Source organism: Lissotriton vulgaris, chromosome 3_1 (assembly GCF_964263255.1).
Source record: "Lissotriton vulgaris chromosome 3_1, aLisVul1.2, whole genome shotgun sequence".
NCBI classification, from domain to species: domain Eukaryota; kingdom Metazoa; phylum Chordata; class Amphibia; order Caudata; family Salamandridae; genus Lissotriton; species Lissotriton vulgaris.
This window is the reverse complement of record NC_141689.1, coordinates 1123427298-1123448767: the sequence shown is the minus strand read 5'-3', so window position 1 is coordinate 1123448767 and position 21470 is coordinate 1123427298. Positions and strand designations below refer to the sequence as shown.

Below are 21470 nucleotides of genomic sequence, written 5' to 3'. Positions count from 1 at the left end.
GTACAGTATATCTATCTGTGGTCTCTCACTTACCTTACAGACGTTTCAATAACTTACCATTCCTCCACTACTTACATTATCCAGTTCCCTTCCCAGCCCTAGACAAATCCATTTTGAGATAGAGAATCTGTTCAATTTGTCTCTCTCGCTCTCTTTTCTTGTTTTGCCCCAGTTGCTACAGCGGATTGCGTTGTTTACTTTTCTTTGGTTGTCTGAGTAGGAATTCAGAGATTGCAGGAGCTTTCAACTTACTTTATCTACTTACCAAGAAACTGGTGGTTTTCCAAGCCCATGAACCCTTCTGAAAACCCCATTCAATCAATGGCCTACGCCTTCATGAAGATATATAAAAAACTTAGTTTGAGCCCAAAAGGAAAGTTGTGTTTTGCTTAACGGCATTAATCAGATAACCCCTACAACTGCCACCACTGCTACTTCCCCTCAAACCTCAGAAACCGCTTCCAGGGAAAATAATAATTTCAATGAAAATACTAGTTACTCGGAAGCTGTTGTAGTATGAAATCCTCACTCAGTTATTTCCTTGATCTTAGCACTTCCAGAGAAGTTTGAAGGGAACCTTCAACAGTTTCAGAGCTTTTGGGTGCAATGCCATTTGCATTTATTATCCTGACCTCATCATTTTTCTAGGCAAACGTCACAGGCCTCTTTTGTGTGTTCTTATTTAGAAAGGACGCTGCTGCATGGGCCGCACCTCAGGTCTTAAATCAGAGTCCTTGAGCATCAAATTTTAAGGCCAAGTTTAGTAAACAACATTTTGTCCAATCTGCTCACCCTAATTATTGCCCCTTAACCATGGTAAATAGGAACTTGATGGGTATATCAGTTCATTTCAGCAGTTGATCTTAGAAGCAGCCAGAACTGATGAGGCTGCTGCTGCATTTTATCTAGAACCCAAGGAAGACTTTAAGGATACATTGGGGTTGGTAGTCAATCAACCTACTACCTCCAGAACTTTAGTAGACCTAACACTACAAACAGATACACAACAAAAGACCCATAAAGCACAGAGGCTGGATACACCTGGATTCATAATACCTCTGAATTCACAGAAACCCTGGCCAATCAAGAGGAACTCATGCAAATCAGAATAACTCAGAAACCTCTTAAGACAGAAGATAAAGACAGAAGGAGGAAAGTGTGGCTCTTTGTTTAATGTGGAAAGATGGGTCCCCTTGTTTTGGGTTGTCCACAGCTGTTGGGAAATAGATTGGCACACCCATGAGTAACAGAGAAGGGACAAGCAATATAATAAGTAAATTGTCTATCGGTGATAAATTCTCAATATTGTATTATAGACTTCTTCCATATTGCATAAAAAGGATTTGGAATACATTGTTCATGGATTAACACCGCAGCAGTGAAACGTTTATTTCGTGGACCTTTGGAGCATGTGTGTCTGTAGAGGATTGTGTTGGGGTACCCTAAATTTGCCCCCAACCATAGTTTGCCTTACCATATCCATAGTGTCCTGATGAAGATCAGCATGAATGAAATGAAAGAAACATTTATAGAGCGCATAGCTGCCCTTTATGTAGACGCAGACCAAGGCGACCCTCTTATTATGCCATGACTTTAAAAAGCCAAGCTTTGACTAATTTGCAAAATGCCAGATGGTTAGATTCCTGGCATATGTGAAGGGGGAAGGGAGTTCCACGGCCTTGCCACATTATAGGAGAAAGAGTGGCTCCCGCTGTTTGCTCTCTTTATCTGTAGCACTGTGGCAAGCAGCATGTTTGTAGAGCGGAGGCTTCTGTTGGGAAGGTACAGGATGATCATAGATTGATTGATCATGGGTCCCTTTCCCCAGAAGGATTTATGGGCAATGTAGAGTCCTTTGAATTCGATTCTCTCTACTATTGGTAGCCACTGTAGTGATCTTAAGTCAGGCCTAGCCGATTGCCGATAGGGGAGTCCTCGGAGCAAAAGGGCTGCGTGGTTCTGAATGATCTATAGTCTGGTTCTCGTGGCCTTAGGAGCTCCTAGATAAAGGGTGTTCCCATAGTCCATGCGTGAAAGAATCAGAGCCTGGACCATTATCCTTATTGCGAGGAACGGGAGGAGAGGAAGAACTTTCCGAAGCATCCTCATAATGCCATAGCATGTTGCGGACAGTTTAGCTGTTTGGTGTCCGAAGGTCAGGGAGTGATCCAGCCAGACCTTTGATTCTTGGGTGGTGGGGCAGGGCAAAAACAGTTTGGCCACAGTAACCCTAAATTGGCAGCTGGGGAGTTGCCCAGGAGCATGAGCTCTGTTTTGTCTCCATTCAATTTTAAACATGACAGCTCCATCCATTTGGTAACCTCCTCCAAACAAGGGCCCAAACTCGCCGACAAATTTTCTGGGCAGTTTAAGTATCTGCATAAGTCACAATTTTTATGGCAAATGGCTGGACTTTCTCGGCCAGTGGACTCATATATATGTTAAATAGTGTGGGGTTCAGAGAAGATCCCCGAGGCACACCGCATCTGAGGGCCATACTCTTAGACAGAGCTTCTCCTTCGAAGACCTGAAAAGATTTGTCATCTAAGAAGGATTGTAGCCAGGCAATAGCACCTCCTAATACTCCTAATCTCCTGAGTCTGGGGAGCAGGATGTTATGGTTGATGGTATCAAATGCGGCACTGAGATCCAGGAGAATGATGGCCTCTACGCCACCCTGATCAAGGATTCTCCTGGATTCTTCAGCTACCGCTAGGAGCGCTGTCTCTGTCCCATGTAGGGTCCGAAAACCCATCTGTGTAGGGTGAAGCAGATTATTATATTCTAGGAATTCAGATAGTACTGAATTGAAATGTCTCTCCAAAATTTAGCTTATAACTTCGTGGAGGGAGTTAAGCCAATAGTTCCCCAGGGTCCCTGGATCCAGATTGTTTTTTTTTAACAGTGCCTTTACCATGGCACATTTTCACGTCATAGAAAACCATGCTGAAGCCTTAATTTACCCTCCACGCAGTAGTCGGGTTGAAACATCGACTTTCCCAATAATTTGGCCTGGATTGACTTTCTCAGCCCTTCTGGGATGCTGAATTTGGATTCCATGAGCACCACGCCCTAAAAAAGGACTCGGGAAATCTAAAAAAAAAATATTTTGTTTCAAATACTGGCCCTTACCTTCTAGCAACATAAGCCAGTGTTTTATCAAAAATAAAACTGTTTTCTTTTACTCTGTTGTTTCTTCTATTTCACTTTGCACATGTGCACCGTAGAACAAACACTTTTCTATGCACTCTCTTTGAACAACCTACAAAATCCATGTTTCAATGGATGAATGAATTATTGGTTTAAATAAATATAACGAATTTTGATTTGGTCTCTATAATGAAGTTGTGTCTTTTGTTCCCCTTGTGACATCTCTCTCGTAAAAGGACCAAATGACTTGGAAGCTGGTATAACTATATTTCTGTTCCTTTTCTCTGTGACTAAGATATGACTATGAGGACCACATTGTTTTCCATATTAAACTGTTCCCAGGTCCTTTGGTTTACCATGGATTACCCCATTATTTTGTAATTAGTTTTTTCCCTGGCTGATACTTTGATTGCTACAGAGAGCTTAAAACCAGAGAGGGCGCCAGGGACAGATAAAATTCCAGGAGACTTATTCCAATCTGAGCTAACCGTTTGGGTTCCTTGCATCAACCTGCTGTCTAACTTGATTTTTGCTGGTGCCCAAATCCTACCTGCCTGACTAGGGGTTGAAATTATACCAATTTATAAAAAGGGGACGAAGGCCAACTCCCAGAACTTTAGACCTATAAGCCCTCTGGATAAAGTGTAAAAGGTTTTTTCCCGCTAGGTCCTCAATAAGTTGGAGGATTGGGTGCTGCAAAATAGTGTGCCACTGGATTCAAGCTATCCTGACTGATGAGGGATAAAATCCCGAAACTGGTCCTAGTATGCTTGTTTCCAGTCCAGGGAGGACCTGGTTTGACAGTTGCGACTGGACTGTTCCCATGAGGCACAGGTTCAAGACTGATTTGCATATGGCCAGGTCTAAACGTGGGTGGCATGGTGAGCAAAAGAATGATGGATTTAACCCTGATCTCTTGACTGGGGGTAAATGTGTTGATTTATTCTGCATTCCGTCCATCAATTGTGTGTATTTCGCAAAATAGTATACTGATACCTTTTAAAGTGGGTTTTAAAAATAGAGTTTGCACCGTAGATCAAGTTTTCCACTTGACATTAATTCTGTGGAAGTATACTAAATTAACCGATGACCATTTATACATTGCCCTCATGGACCATTCGATATTATTCCTAGGTCCCTTTTAAATGAACCACTCAGCTCCATGGGAATTCCCCTTCTCTTCTTACTATCTTAATGAGACTTCACATGGATAATTACGCCCAGGTTACATGGGGCAGTAATGGTGAACTTTCAGAACGCACCCCTGTCCAGAGCGTAGTACGCCTACGCCCCTATGCTTTTCTCACTACACATACATGATTACATAAATCACCTTAATGATTGCCCTAATGACTAACCAAAGATAAATGGGTTATCCATACCAGCATTATTCTTCATTTTAATTTCTTTAATTCCCAGGGTTTGGAAAATGTATTGGCCTTGTTTCAATCATACTGTACATCTAAAGGATTGGAAATGAATGCCTCTGAATCCAAGATAATGATTTTCAACCCATATAAGAGTTATAAGGGAATATTAGACTGGGAGACACTGTACTCATGAGAGTTGGTAGTTCTGGGTACCTGGGAATCAAACTTGATGGCAGATTTAGTTGGAATCCATATTTAGGCTACTCTCCCTTAAGACAGTTGCCATTTTGAAATGTTGAAATGTTTAAGGGCTGCTCGATCCAGGGCTAGTTCACCAGCCTTCTAGGTATATTGGGCCACAGACCAAATAGCAGTTCTCAATGGGGCGGAAATCTGGGAGTATACTACAGTAATCGATCTAGCAGTACAAGAAAATAATTTTATAAGATAGCTAAGTAATCTCTCCCAGAGAACCCCATTAATTCCCTTATTCCTGGACATACCCCTTAAATGCATTGAGTTTTGTGCCACCCTACAACCTCTTTGTCTTTGGCTACGTTTTTGGGCCACCGAGCAACTGTATGTTTACAGTGAAGCCTTAAAGGAGTCACTATCTCTAGCCCGTGCCACAAGTCTTCCCTGGTTCCAACATTTTCATCCTGGACTTAAGCAAACTGTAGAACAATTCATTTCTCACAATTCAAAAGGAGTTGTTAAAGCTGCATTCTGGGAACTTATTCGATCTACACTGATGTACTTCCCTGGGCATTTTTTCAAATAGTTTAATTCTTCAAAAGCCTTTTCTTATGTACGAAGCATACATAGATTCCATTCAACCACCCCTCGCTAGGTCTTTGCTCAGACTCGTATTCAGGCTCTGAGTGATATATTCTTTTATGTACGGTTATATGCATTATTAGTATTGATAACTATTGCGTTAAGTGCATTCTTGCTGGGCTAATGTAATATATTCTAGGTTTACAGATGAAATTGTTTGGCACAAAATGGAGTCCTTTGTTTCATGGTGGAATCTACCTTGTCCCTTTTGGTCAGAAAGGGTGACTCTTTAGGATTCACTGTTCACTATCACACAGGCAGTGTGGCTGTAATTTAAGGAGCCTGTCCAATGGGACCAAACCCAACCTTAGCCAGAGAAGAGAAGTCCTTAAAGATGGCATTAGCATTGAAAATCAAATCAAAACAGGATATTGTCTTCTCTGCTTCCTCGCTGCTATGTTTGCTCTATACGTTTCTAAAGATTTTCTTCCTAGTTGAGTTGCCAGGATTTTTAATAGAACCCTAATTTACATGTTCATAAACAAGATTGTTCATTCGTCAACAACATCGGTGTTCTTCAATTCTTTCCAGTGCATAGACCGACACTCTTCTTGGAGATCCAAAAAACAATAAAAAACAATAAAAGATAAAAACGCAGAAACCAACATTCTCATTACAAGAACGAAACCAATTAAATTAACGACCATAACACATAGCAAGAATGCAACCCTAATATGATGACAAAGGGCCTAAACGGAGGTAGATGGAACTTGCAATCTACTGCACTATTATTTTCATTTTCTCCTAGGCTATAATGTTATTTTTCCCCTCAGCATGCTGTACGAATTGTTTTTATCTTACTCATAGGCTATAATGTTACAGTTTGCCGTTACTTGTGTGGCGCTCATTGCCCATGTGAGTAGATCCGCAATATACACATTTCTAAAATAAATGAATACATAAAGAAAGTATGAAACAAAGAAAGACAAAAGAAATAAATATCAAAGTTTGTGACATCCTTAGTGGAAGTAGGTTCACCCTTCTATGTCACTTTTAATTCTCCGGCCATCTTAAGTCAGCCAGAGGGGTTAAAGTTTGAGTTACACAGTTTTATCTCACCATTCTCTACCAATATATATATATATATATATATATATATATATATATATATATACACATACATAAAGTAAGCTTCCGTGTTTCACTGCAGTGAACACATTGATAAAGGGGGTCCCGAAACGCGTCTGTGCGAAGCATTGAAATAAACTGAATCTTTGAAAAACCACCCCGCGAGTGCCGTTTCCTTCCTTCCCGGCCGGGAGAGGGGGGTTCTGGAGTGAATATATATATATATATATATATATATATATATATTTATATATATATATCACAGCTAACTTTTGTTTCATAAATAAATATTTACACTTCCTCTCATTGCTTTCTGTTATTTCTATGTATGCATAAAAAACTCAAAAGGTGATGGAAAGAATGATTGCAATTTTCAAACATTCTCCCTATCTTCCCTATCTCCTTTTGTGTTTTTGATTTCTATGCATGCACCTTTAACATTTCTGTATCCATAATTTTAGGCTGGAGGCTAGAGGAGCTATATGTTCAGTGCTTGCGATGTTGCTTTAATGAACTTTCTTTGCCCATATACTTAAATAAATTGCAAGGCACTGTTCTATTATATTTTTTCTGTCTTGTTTTTTTTTCAGGTTTTGGGTGTTAGCACCAAGGCAACCTCTGCGACCATTTACACAGTGGAGGACAGTTTCATTAAAACAGTGTTGGCAGAGGAAAATCACGTCTTATCTCTGAATGCCCGTCAAGATCTTGAGGCTAAAATTGTGTCAAAGTAAGGATAGTCACTAGGTCAGATATTTTGCAATGTTTATCTATTACTTTCAATTATGCACATTTATCAGATTGTCAAAGTTACAAAAAAAGTGTTCTTTTTGCGATATATTGAGTGAGTCTTTGCCCCATAATCAAAGATGAAATACTTAAGACTTCATGCCAAGTGGCTAGGGCCCTTATTTCCATAAGGGCGCACTTTCTCTATTTGTGCCACAGCACCAGTGCTTAATTTGTAAAAAAAATTAAGTGCCAGAGCCCTTCTCCGGCGGTCATGGCAGCCTGCACCACCTATTACCCCTTCCAGCGCTGCCAATGACAGTGCCAACACAACGTCCAACAATCGCACTACTACAAGTGATACAAGTCCGAATATTTTTATGCTGTGCAGACAGAATATTGAGTAAAAAATATCGATTTGCATAAATATTGTGTAATAAATATCGTGGTTCAGAAATATCGACAGCAAGAATATCATGGTCAAGAATATCGACTTAAGGTAAGCAATATCGATTTGAAAATATAGAAATGTTTAATATCGTTTGCAAAAACATAATTGTTAAAAATATTTTTATTAATTAAGGTTATGCATTTTAGTATATATTTTATATGTATGTGATGTATGTGTTTTTGTATAAGAATTGTTTGCATTTTTAATATATGTGTTAAATTTTGAGTAGTTATTCATTTTTTTATTTGAATTTTGGTTTTTAGTTCTGTAGCTGATTGTGGCTTTATAGGGTAATAGGGGGGGAAGTAATTTAATTATATTAAATTAATAGATTATTTTGTATTTATTAATATTTTTAATAGAGATTTTACCATTTTAAATGTGTAAAGTAATTTATCAATTATTTATAATTGGTTGTTAATTCATTTTAATTATTAATTGGTAAATAATTATGGTATTTGTGTAATTAATTTTAGATGTGTGTTTTGTGGTTTATATGGGTAAAGGGTGTTAAGTAGTTTATTTATTTGTTATTATTAATTGTTTGTTTGTTAAGTGATATTAAATAAACTAATAACAATTTTATTATGGTAATTGTGTAATTAATTTCAGGTGTGTGCTGTGGCGTTTATAGGAGTAAAGGTTGAGAAGTAATTTGTGTTGAATTATTTTAAATATAGAGTTTTTAATTAATGTTACATTTTTCATATTTATCTTGGGTAATTGTTTTTTTTAGTTTGCTTTTACTTTTAAAGGGGTAAAGGGTGGGTATTAAATACATTTTAATTACTTTGTTATTAGTTGTTAATTGTAATAGTTTATATTTTAAAAATAAGTTTTAATTGTGTTTGAATATTTTATAGTTTAGTTTAGGTGTATATTTTGTGTATATTCTAGTGTTAAAGTGTGTGTAGTCAATTAATGTTTATTTATTTATTTTTATTAATAATATTGTTTTAATTGATTATTAATTATGTTAATTATGGAAGTAAATGTAATTAAACATGTTGAAGTGTTTTCATTTTAGTGTAGTGTTATAGGGTAGGAACTAAAATAATAAATTTATGTATTAATTTTTTTTGTTTGTAAACATTTTCTAGTTTAAAATAATATTTTTTAATGTATTTTTTTATATACTATTTCTAGGTTTTTGTTATATATAATTACAATCATAATACGTAATCTTATATATTTAATATATTTGATCTTTCCTTTTTTAAATATTGTTTATTGATTTTATAATTTTGTTAAAAATTTAATATTGATATATTTTTTAACTTTTTGAGTGTGAATCGTAATTTTTGTCTGACCGTTATCCAACACTTTCCCCACTTACTGGGGTGGGAATTGTCATTTTTATCTGGCACTTTCCCTACTGTTGCACTCTTTGGAGTGGGAATAGTATTTTTTGCCCCTCCTCTATCCAACACTTTCCCTACTGTTGCTCTCACTGGAGTGGGAATAGTACATTTTACCCCTCCACTATCCAACACTTTTCCTACTGTTGCACTCAGTGGAGCTGGAATAATAAATCTAATTCCTCTGCTATCCAAGAGTGGAGTGGGAATAGTTATTTGTACCTCTTTGCTGTCCAACACTTTCTCTACTGTTGCACTGATTCTATTGTGAAATTTAACTTTAAATATTTTTAATAGCCTAATGTATTATAGATTTATTTTTTTATTTTAAATCATTAAAATATAATTAAGTTTGTTTGTTATATTTTATTAAAATGTGTATTAAATGTATTTTATTTTGTTAAAATTATATTTAATATTTAATATATTTAATATATATATATATATATTATTTTATTGTATATTGATATAAAAGTTGATGTTTTATACATCTATATTTTTTACTTTAATATTTTTTCATCAATATTTTTGTGCTTACCTGTATTTTTGTTGTCTATATTTTTTACTCAATACTTTTAACAGCAATAGTTTTTTACATTGATGTTATGTCAGTGAACCTATTTTTATGTATTTTGACTAATTGAATGTGCTTGTTGTGCTCATCTCAAGCTTAAAAAGACAGCGCCACCATGTGGTAGAATGTCCCTAGAGGCAGAGCTAACAATTAGGTGCTAATACCAAGCATCGGAAACCACCCGCTTAAATTAAGCACTGCACGGTGCATCTTAAAGCAGGTGTGCAAGGGGCAAACAGAGAAAGGCTGCCCTTTTATGGTGAATGTGCTGACCTCAGAGCACCCTCGAACTTGTGGTTCTGTGTGGAAAGCGCATTCAAGTAAAACACAGAGTAACTGCTTCAAAGCCTTTCAAGAGGGATTAGAGATCCCCTAGCAGTTCATGACGTCAACTGCCTGCAAGGGGATGTTGGGGACTCCATAGGACCCCCTTTCTCCTCTCTGGAGGGCTACCTTAAAAAAGTGCAATGAAAGCGCGCCACTTTTTTGTGCGCCTGCATCCATAAAATGGCGCAGCAACAAAGTAATTTCCTCATTTGCATGGAGCCATTCCTCCATGGAAATGAAGGAACGTCCTTTCATAACAGCGCTGGTGCTATATTTCGACAGCTCTACCAGTATTACAGAAGAGGAAGAACAAGCATCTACAGTACCTTCTGTAACTGAGGTGCCCCTCGGCATACAAAGTGGGCACACATGCTCATTGCCACGCCGTCGCACTCTTAGAGTCTGGGCCTGCAAGTGCAACCTCTTGACTTATTGATACCGGTTATGTAAGTAAGTCTGAGATTAATGAGTGGGCTGTTGATGTCCTGAGGGTCCTCTATGAAATGGGGAATCACATGGTAATCTGTAATTCCACATTCAATCCACATGTATAATCCTCGTTTCAGTAGGTGGAGTGTGCAGGTGGAAGAAAAACTGATTCACAGAGTAACCAAATTACTCCAGATCTCGTAATTCCATTGGGGCTGATAACTCCTGTTATTGGCTCCATCGGGTGGGCCAGTAACTGTCGTGGGGAAAAGAGAGTAACCTGTGCCTGTTAATATTTTGTATAAAAAGCTCATTCTTTTGAGATGACCACAGGAAGGCAGTTGTTGTAGAGTGAAGAAAGACCAAGCAACGTTGAAATTAAATTGTCACACATTGCAACTTAGTTTTCACACATCTAATGCCCATTGAGCCTCAGCACAATTCACTCAACAGTCCCGCATTTTTCGTCCAGAACCCAGTCAAGTCACTATATAGATATCGACATTTTGTGTCCTTCATAACCATAACCATATCCTTTCAATAGTGCATGAACAGAAAGAAAGATGACAACAGACAGATTAATTGTGAATATGTGACCACTTACAGAAAGAGAAGGGTAAAAAGTGTAGACGGACAAGAGGAATTGTAGACTATTGAACAAGAATGAGGATAAGGAATCATGTATTTGAATTAAAATAATAATGATGATCGATTATTTACTTATTTTGGGAAGTAGCGAGATGGTTCTTCAGGATATAATCCCCGATAAAGCAACAGTCTTTTCTCTGAAGAAAGATCATGTTATAGCAACAATATCTGGATGCACCTTTTTCATTATTTACAGTACCAATCACTATGGCACCATGTTCTTAGGGGCGGGATGTCCCAAGTAACGCCATAAAGTACCAATTCCCACCAGTATTATCATCATAAGTGCCCAATGTTGAGTGTCCTCAGAAGCCAGAAGAAAGCATCCAAGTCACAATATCATACCAAGAAGTCAACAACAAGACAGTATATATATAGTGTTCCTCTAGCTCCTAATGAACTCAGGATCTAGTGTAGGCCATCTGTGTCATGCAAATGGCATACTGCGAAAGGGCCAGGACATATTTAATATATGTGCCAGGTTACTCCATGTCCTGCCACCTCAAGTTGGGTCAGTCAGCTGAAGTCTAATGAACACAATATATTACGTCCAGAAAGATAAGAGACCCTCAGTCATGGAAAGGCCGAGTTTTTCTTTCGTTCCAAGCACTATTCCACAGTCCCATTTTGGGAGATGTTTTTTCTGGCAAAATTTTAAACAGGAAAATCTCAGCGGTGCGAATTCAGCTGTAATGCTATAATCTCAAAATTGGCAAAAACTCAATTTAATGCCCAATTCGTGGTAAGAACAGGACTCATGTTAGGGCCCATACTGTTTGTAGAAGGTTGCATTCCTTCCTGTGGGGATGCTGATAAAGTGGGCAATTCTGAGTTGTTCGACCAGTCTGCATTGAACTATAACGAAAGGGTTAGCTGGTGTAAGAATAATAAGGTGCCTCTAAAAGGTTTATGGGGCATATTATCAAGCCTGGGTGATAAAATTATCGCCGCTTTATCGGCAGAAAACTGCCAATAAAGCGGCGATAATGGGCTTGATAATATGCTCTATTGAATTCCAATCGAAGCCCATGTTAGTTGTGAAGACATCTAACATGGGCTTCGATTGGAATTCCATAGAGCATATTATCAAGCCCATTATCGCCTCTTTATCGGCAGTTTTCTGCCGATAAAGCAGCGATAATTTTATCGCCCAGGCTTGATAATATGCCCCAGAGTGCTTCCAGGTGATAGGCACATTTGATGAAGTGGGTCTTCAGGCCACAAATTATTAAAATCTTGCTGGTGTAAGGCAAGTGGGTTTTGAGAGGCTGATCACAATAGTTTCGATGGTGGTGGAACTGGATAACCTTACAGAGATCTCCAGAGGTGTAGTAAAAGATGCCTTTTCTTTGTAGGAAACCCGTTTACAATTTTAAGGTGGGAGTGGGGTGATCAGCGCTTCACATATCGAGCATTAGTTGGACAGTATGGTTCTTACTTGCCTGGCAGTTTGAAATGGACTGTTCCCATTAAGAGCAGGGCCAATACAGATTTGTATAAGGCGGACCTCAGTCTGGTGTTACAGATTGGGCATAAAATAATGGGTTGAAATTCCACCCTGAGACATTGATAGTGGTTTTGAATACTTGAAAACATTCCTGCCGTGTATTATGTGACAAACCAATTGGCCAATGTTATACCCAGATGTAGGTCCCTTACTCACTGCCACATGACCCAAGCTATACCTCACTGATGGGGCCCAAAAAGGACAAAACCGGCCTCGGTTGGATTGTGGTCCTCCTGGAGGGTGCCTTGCCTAGCATTTCAGAATGGGCTGCTCCCATGAGGAACTAGGTCATACTGGTTTGCGTAAGGCACAGTGAGTGAAACACAATGGGTTTTAATGGGCCGTAAAGGAGAATGCCAGTGGTTTAGTTTATTTGGCACCATTTTCCCCTCACTATTTGTTTTTCTGTGTTCTTTGGAGCCAGGTGATCTTTTTATAGCTTCTGTGAAGATGGCTCTGCAATAGATACGTCTGTAAATCACTACTGTCAGACCCAAGGTATGGGACTGGGACTACAGGGCGAGGAAGCATATAACTGTCTTGGTACAGTGTTATTGTGGTTGCATGAACATGGGGAATCAAGGAGGGATTGCTTACTGTCAAATTATAGGCCATGTTGCGGATCAAACAAGAGCCTAGAGAGTCCGGCCTAAAGGTTCCCCTTGACCATAGAAATGACAAAGAGGGGCAGAGGGAGATTATCACAGGAGCACATCCCCTAATCAAACTCAAACTCTGGGTACCCAGCAGAAAATACAACCAAAAAGCAATGCTGATGTCCAAAAGGAGTAAGTAACAACAGTTTTGCCATAATTGTATCCTATAATCCAATCATATGCTGTTTCAAGGCACAAATATCTGCCAAAATGAGGGATAGCGTTAGATCTGACAGACCAGCCTTCGCTGGTGCGGCAGAGGCTCAGTATCCACCATATCAGCAGCTCAAACAAAGCCTGGTGCCAGAGTGTAAATGACCCTTAATGTAGGAAAAATGAAAACATACACCATACTTAAGTCTTTGAAAAAGTAAAGATGTTTCTATATTATCCCTCTATATCCAGTTCATAAATATTTTAAATATAGGTTCATTCTTTGTTGTTATCGTTAACAGTATTTATTATTAACAATATACATCTTTTGTAAATATTCAGACAAAAATTGGTTTTGCGTAACTCAGAGGCAGGACCGAAGGTGGTCGCTGGGAAGCAGGTTGCCAGTATTATGAAGAAACTGGAGCCTAAATATGCAGTTACTTCTTTGCCTGCAGAACCAGTGAAGACTGAATGTAAAAGCTGTCCTTCGGTAAGTACTGCAAGAGCATTGCTCAAAGTTACCCTCACAGTACAATCATTAAAACCATATAACATGAAAAATGATTAACCTCTAGTTAGAACTTATCCATTCCTATAGCTAATAGGAGATATGAGCCATAAGTCAAATGTTATTCATTGAAAAGTGGGTAGATGTAATATAGGATTGTAGATGCGAAGATCAGATGTGTGCACACACAAGAGAAAAGTGAGCACCATTGACGTCATTTAGGGTTACCCAGGGGCTGCAAACTTTGGCCCCCAGTTTGCCACTTGCGAACCCTGGCACTGTCTTTGAGTTTCATGGTTTAACAGTTGGAGAAATCCATGGCAAAAGCACAAGGGTATCTCCACATTCCTTATTTTCTGTCCGTTTTTCAATATACAAATAGTGACTAATATTTTTTTATTATTCACTATTAGTGTAATAAAAAAATGGAGCAATCTTAAATCTTGAACTGGACCTTTGGTGGCAGCTTTGGTGAGTCAACATATAAACAAGTATGTTGTATGTGTGCTTGGGGTAAGAATGTGTTTAGATACCTCCGGGTCTAGCCAGCGCTATATACAACTTTTCAAATAAATAAATAAAATAATTAAGTGAAAGATAGCACACATATCGGTGAGCAAATATGTTTGAATGTGTAAGCATGCGTGTGTAAGTGAAAGTCAGAGAGAGGTAGTGAGAGAGATTGCGTGAGATTGAGGCCCAGACTTACTATTCTAAGATATGAGGATTTCTTTGGTAGCCCTGAGCAAAGGCCCACATCCTTGTATCATAGTTCAAGGGTTTGTGTGTTCTCTAAAGCATATGATTTTTACTGGACGGGGTCCCTTCCAGTACAAATATTATGCCCTAAGGCTTTTCCCACTTAGTATGTATGCTCTACAATGCAGCACACATGCAAAGATGGAATAACAAGGAGAAATTAAAACATTTCTCCTTGTTACACTTGCCTCTAGAAGGTGAAATATTTGAGGAATGAAGAATAAAATAGAATCTATAGTAAAAAATTAATCACATCTAAAAAGCAATTAGATATTTGTTGCAAAATTCTTACCAATTAATTTTTTAACAAAATATAGAATGTAGTAGCTTGGAATGTGTAGACACATCCAGAAATATACTTGCATTTCTATAATTATCTAAGGTGCACAAAAATAAACAGTTTGCAATAAATATATTGGGTCAGATTTACAATTACTGGCACATCCCTGCATATCAGCAGGGATGGACCAGTAATTGTGCGCCGCAGCTCCGCCACCCTTGATGCGCCGCATTTACAATGCGGCACACCATGGGGCAAAAACGTCACAGATGCATCACGCATCTGTGCCGTAAAAGCGGCGCATTGTTGGAGTTGCGTCGCAAGCGCGACGCAGCTCCAGCAATGATCAGGGGGGCCCTATGTGCACAATGCTGCGTCAATCCTTACGCCTGCTTCAAGCAGGCGCAGGGTTTTGACGCAGCATGGGCCCAAAAGTGACTGAGGGAAATCTTGTAGATTTCACTCAGCCACTTTTGGGAGGCGTTCCTGCGCCGGAACGCTTCCCGCTGTGATGGTACGCCACTTCTGGCACAGGGCTTTACAACGTGGCGCATCTGGGAGATGCGTCACGTTGTAAATACCGCGCACCATGGCACATCTTTTGTGCCGCCGCTGTGTCATAAAAGTGACACAAAAGGCGGCGTAAAAGCGGCTCAAGGGGCTTGTAAATCTGCCCCCTAATTTCTCCAGGTCAATGTACAGCTCGAATTACTGAGCTGAAGAAATAATCTCCACATTTTGCTTTTGTTCTTTAAACAGCTGTTTTATAAGTATGCTGCGTGACCTGACCTGCATTTCACCTCTGCTGCTAGCAGCAGCTAGCATAGAATAATAAACAAATATGGATCCTCCCAAAAGATAGCATTGTGTGATTGGAGGCCTATTCTGTGAAATCAAAGGCTGAATAGAATATTTAAATTTGATAAGAGTGATTTTGACTATGTATTACATTTTCCAGACAATAGATATCCCTTCTCCCACGTAACAAGATGTTAAATGTTTTGTTGCAAATAAAATATGTAGGTTTTACAAAAACAACATTCTTTGCAGGCTCTTCTTTGTACTTTTAGTATGGAAAAACAGATACTAAACGCAGATAGAAAAAAATGAGGCAACATTGGTAGCATTTCTTCTGTACCCAGAACCATCTCAGGAAGAATTTTAGTTAGTCTGGTGTAAGCTTCTTTGCCCAAGACTTGTTTTTGGAAGTTACTGCCTTACTTATCACGAATATTGCCTGCGCATCATTATTTTTTTCTACAAATTTCAAAATTGCATCTTTTAAATTAAAGATGTTTATTGAGCCAAAGAGGACAAATACAAGCACAAGCACGATGTGTATTCCTCAAGCATACACAGCATGGAAATTACATGCCAATTGGTTCTCTGGGTAGTACTATAACTATACATTGCAAAGTTTCTCAGGATTCTCAACACGACCTTGGTATATATGAACGTCTTTTTATGCTAGCCATGCGAAGCATGCCCTGAACGCAAGATATTTCATTTTAGTTTCATTTATCAAGTATCTAAGAATAATTATTTAACCAACCATGGGTCTTATGAGCCTCCCGTGTGTAGTATTTGCCTTCAACAAGTATTCATTCTAAAGGCAAGGTCATTTTACAAACCATAATTTTTTATATTGTACCGACAAGTTTGGATTTTTCACTACTATCTTTGTGACTTTGATTTTCTCTCACCTGATTACATTTGGCCTTTTGTTTAATATGTGTTCAAAGGGTTCTTTACAACCTAAGTGAGTACGGGCCAGATGCAAGACCGTTCCGATTAGCAAGTCGCAAATTGCAATTTTTTGCAACTCTCAATGTGCGACTTGCAAAATGGAATATACTAATGTGTCTCAGACACATTTAGTGATTCCCAATGGGGTCGCAAATTACCAGCCTCATCAATATTTATGACTTACAAACCCTATTTTGTACATGCTACAGGCCTTTTTAGCGGTCACAAACGACCCAGTTTTCTGTTTGCGACTGCTAAAACTGGACGTACATCTCGACCTACACATCTTTGCTCTGAAAATCCAAATTCCTTCTCCATTTCCACTTATCTTTAGACACCATGGGAGTCAAATTGCCATTTTATGCACAATGAATTGCTTGTGTGGACCTCTAGCTCTGCAGTGAAACACATGATCTATTATAAAGCAATGAGAATCTTGTAAACAGCAACCAGTTGTCAAGTATTAGGGTGATATAATGAAGTAAACAGTAAACAAAACACAGTTGGGCTGTGCACTCTGGATGAATAAAAGCACATCTTATACTTCTGAGCAGTGGATAGGGAACCATCATCTGCTGTCATCTAATTCATTCAGAAGGTAGATCATTTTCTCTCACCTAATATTATTAATGTTTTGTGGCCATGAATGCCATGGGGGAAATCCCCTTCAGAATTTGCTATCCCATTCACCATATAACATAAACATCTAGGGTAGATTTAGGAAACGTACTCTATTGTAATGCACATGAAAACTGTGACTAATGTTGCCTTCTAATCCCAAAAATGTAAGTTTTTAAGCATGGTTTGGTTTCACAATTTTCAGCTCTCTGACCATTGGAAGGAGATCAGAAAGAACTTTGAACCAGATAATCTTTCTAAGGCTGAAGCTGTGAGAGGATTTCTATCATTCATCGAAATCCTTAGAAGATCCAATAAACGAGAGATGCTCCAAATACTCAGGAGCGAAAGCACTGGGGTGCTGTGAGTTGAGCTATGTATTAATTTCTATTTATGATATATTTTACTGAACATGTAAATGGAAGTGGCCGATGTAAATTATACTGTATATTTTCATTTTAATGAGTGAGCTTATGGAAAAAAAACTAAACATAATCCCTTATTGTTCCTTCCTTTAAATCTGCATACATTTTAAATAACAACAATTCGATTGTATGTGATTTTAGAATTATTTTTCTTTAAGACTAGAAGTATCACCTCTACTGAAGAAATGCTCTACATGGAGCAGGGGGATATGCTTCCTGAAAGCACAGGCTGACAACATACCCGTTCTATGGCATACAGACAATAGTATGAAACCACTGGCCAATAGTCTCACCACTGGACTAACAAATATAAGTGGTTGTTTTGGTGTAATGCCAGGTTTTGATTTAAGAGTTATCTACTCAGTATTGTTTCTCAGTTGACCATTTCAACTTTGCTATCCTCAAATCTTATAGAACTATTGTTCAATATAAATCTGGGAAAACTATTTTTTTTTTTAAAAGAAGCCCATGTCCAAAGGATAAGATACTATTTTCAAGGGAAAAAATCAGTTTTGGAAGATATTGGTGAGAGCATGATTTTATCCAGTAGAACAATGTCTTCTTTCCCTGAAGCCACCAGAAGTCATACTCAAATTGAAAGTTTCCCTTTGCAAATCAGAAACCACCTCAACATGGTTGTTGGTGTCTGATCAACTGTTTGCTAATGCCGTCACAAACCAATGATACATGTAATTGACACTTAAAGTTAGGTGTTTGCAATTTAGAATGAGTAGCAAAAACCTCTTTTGTGTTTTGAAAATAATTTTCCAGTTTGCCAAGATGATTATTACATTGATGAGCACGATTTGGAGGCTGAAAAATTATGTGAATATCAATCAATTAGGATTTGTAGAGTGCGGCTGCACCACCCATGAGGGTCTCGAGGTGCCGTGAGAGCATACTTCCTGTTCTCTTACTGTTGAACATCCAGGTCTTGAGTTCCTTTCTGAACAGCTGAAATTCAGGCTGGCAACCGCAAAATACTGTCTTACACCAATCCCTTGATGATGTGTACTCCGCTCAGTCCTCTATACTTAAGGGCTTCATTCCCCCTCAGCAGCAGGTTGATCCCACAGGACGCACCTGATTTACAACAGTACTCTTCTACATTATATAAACCTAGTAGTAAGAAAGATAAAAATTAATTCACAGTGCATGCACCTGACTTGACTAATTATCACATAGCCTGCATAGAATAGATTATTTTTTAAGAGGAATGTTTAACTACACTTTGAATATTTATTTTGTATCAATTTATTTTATTTATATTTTGGTTGCATTCTAGCACAACAAAAGAATGTTTCAAAGAGCTTATAAATGGGAGGGAGAAACAACTAAATAATTCAGGTAACTTAAGTGGTATTGCATGAGGAAACTGGTGGGTCTATAGCTGTTTGCAGAATTTCCTGATGTCAGCCTACGAAGTCAATGAATTAGAAAAGTAGAGTCTTGAGATTAGAGAAAGTTTCTGGAAATGAATACATCCCTCTTTCTCTTCAAACAGTCCTCAGCTGGTGGACGCAGTGACTTCTGCACAGACCCCTGCCTCCCTGGAAGCCATTTTGGAATATTTAAACTTCAAAAATGCCAGTGGTTCTATGCTGCAGGAGAGATTCCTCTATGCCTGTGGCTTTGCTTCCCATCCCAATGAGATAATGCTGCGGGCTTTACTGGTAAGGACACACCACACTTACGCATATTAATATACCTTTTTCCAGCAAATGTAGAGCTTTTGTTTGATTGTTTCAAATTACTGCATTGAGGGAAATTACTTTACATATGTATTTTGATGGGCAAATGAACAAAGGTCCTACTAATGTCCAGATTTGCTGAATTGTCATCTGTCTGTGATCAAATTGAATGTCAGTCAAACTAACTAGATTTATGGATGACAACAATAAAATGCCCAACACTATCAACCAGATGGGCAAACCTATATTGAGGTTGCAAATTCTATGCTTTCCGAAATCAAGGGGCCTGATTCACAAAGATAAACTTACACTTTTATGTAAGTGAACTTTATTTTGGTATTCACAAACTACAAATTAATAGTACGTTTACAATGGCGGCGATTCATCAGTTACTTAATTTACTTAATTTAACTTCACACATAAATAGATAGGCATGTGTGGTGTTCTCTGCCGTCGTAAACTCACTATTAACTATTAACTCGTAGTTTGTGAATACCAACAAAAAAAACGTAAACTAACACAAAATCTTCAGTTTATCTTTGTGAATCAAGCCCATAGGCTTTGCGACCACAAAACAAAGTTTACTTTGAGAGACAGAAATGTTTTTCGACTCTCAAAGTACAGTTTGTGGCCTAAACCAAATTGCAATGGACTGTGTAATAGACTTTCAACTCTCCTTTGGAAGTTGGTATGGAATGTAATAATGATCTGTGACTGCAGTTGTAGTAAAACACTATTGACCTGTTACCAACACCTGAAATTGAGCGAGCAAAGCATTTCTAATGTGGAAGCTTTCCATGAGTGACTGACAGCGCCGTCTTTGCGAATAGTGCCTGTCGACGTTGGGAGAGCTGAGAGAGGTACAGTGAAATGCTGCCTCCTACCCCTGATGCCATTTAATGAATGCCAACTTTTACTTTCTAAAGCAACCTATTTCACTTGAAGGGTCAGTGGCTGATCTTAATGCCCCAATGAGCTCAAGGCAACCGATTAGTGTCCTTTTAAAGTAGCTTCGTTTTTACACTTTGTTCTTAGCTATTTTCGTGTCTTTCTTATTGCCAACTTATTTATTTTAATCCTATGGCAAAGTGCTGCTTTTGTTAATATTTTTTCAGTTGTAAGAGCACTAATAAGTGCTGTCATTTAAAAGACAACCCCTAGTCTTCCTGTAGATGTTGTAATAGTAATTCATAATGAGTCCTCTAGTTCTTTGGACTAGGAAACAAATGAGACCTTTAACTGTGTATTTATTTGGAATTATTATATATTTAAGACTGGTCATTTTGAACTATATTTAGAAAGGTGCTGTCGACATTCGGAGCTATCATATGAGAGAGGTTCATATGTTATTTCACATTTAGCCACATGTCATTTTTTATTTTCCTTTTCCATTTTAAAAGTCATCCCAGCCACCCCACTGAGCTTCAAAACTGATATGGTTCTTAGCAAATATAAAGTTCCTCAAAACACCCACAGTAACTAGTGAGGAAGGAGCTGAGCTAAAGACAATGTACAAGTTCTGAGGACTAGGTTCCTGGCAAAATTTTAATTACACCGGTATAATTCATGTAATTTTGGTAATTTTGCTTTAGGCTTGTTATGCAGTGTTCCTAAAATTACACCGGTATTCACCGCATAATTATAATGTAGGAAAATGAGCAACCAGAACATGAGCGACTGCTGTTTTGTTTAGCACAGAATTCATCTTTGCATCAGAAGTTGACATGAGGATGCTCTTCTTGCTAAGTATAGTGCTGAATAATGGATTTGCATTTTGCGTAATTACGTGTTAATGTTAATGAAACTTGATAAAGCCCAATGAATCATACCCAGAGGTATATCATGGCGCTCAGCCAGCACAGAACCAGAATCAGAGACTAGAGCAGCCAGGTTTTCAACATTTTCTTGAACATTGTGAAATCAGTACAGCATTGAAGATGGAGAGGAAGTTGATTCCAGGCAGTAGGGGGCGTGAAGGAGAATGCTCTACCCCCATATCTAACAGTGCTAATACAGGTAAAGATTCAGGAGCTCCTTATTGCTAGATCTTAAAATGCGGTGAGGCCGGTAGCGGTGCAGTTTATTCTTTAGATAGTGAGGGGATTTGCTGATCAAGGACTTGGGGCGAGACAACAGATACATTTTTGCACAGGAAACCAGTGAAGATCTCTCAGACTGGGTGC

At 38.4% G+C, this 21470-nt stretch overlaps 1 protein-coding gene across 1 annotated transcript in view; it reads left to right on the top strand.

Moving 5' to 3' along the window:
* MTTP (microsomal triglyceride transfer protein) overlaps window positions 1-21470 on the top strand; it is a 289877-nt gene that overhangs the window by 166267 nt on the left and 102140 nt on the right. The window contains exons 6-9 of the mRNA XM_086961598.1: window positions 7016-7155; window positions 13600-13750; window positions 17377-17534; window positions 19101-19269. Of these exons, the coding sequence (XP_086817724.1) occupies window positions 7016-7155; window positions 13600-13750; window positions 17377-17534; window positions 19101-19269 (618 nt within the window). The remainder of the gene's footprint in view (window positions 1-7015; window positions 7156-13599; window positions 13751-17376; window positions 17535-19100; window positions 19270-21470) is intronic.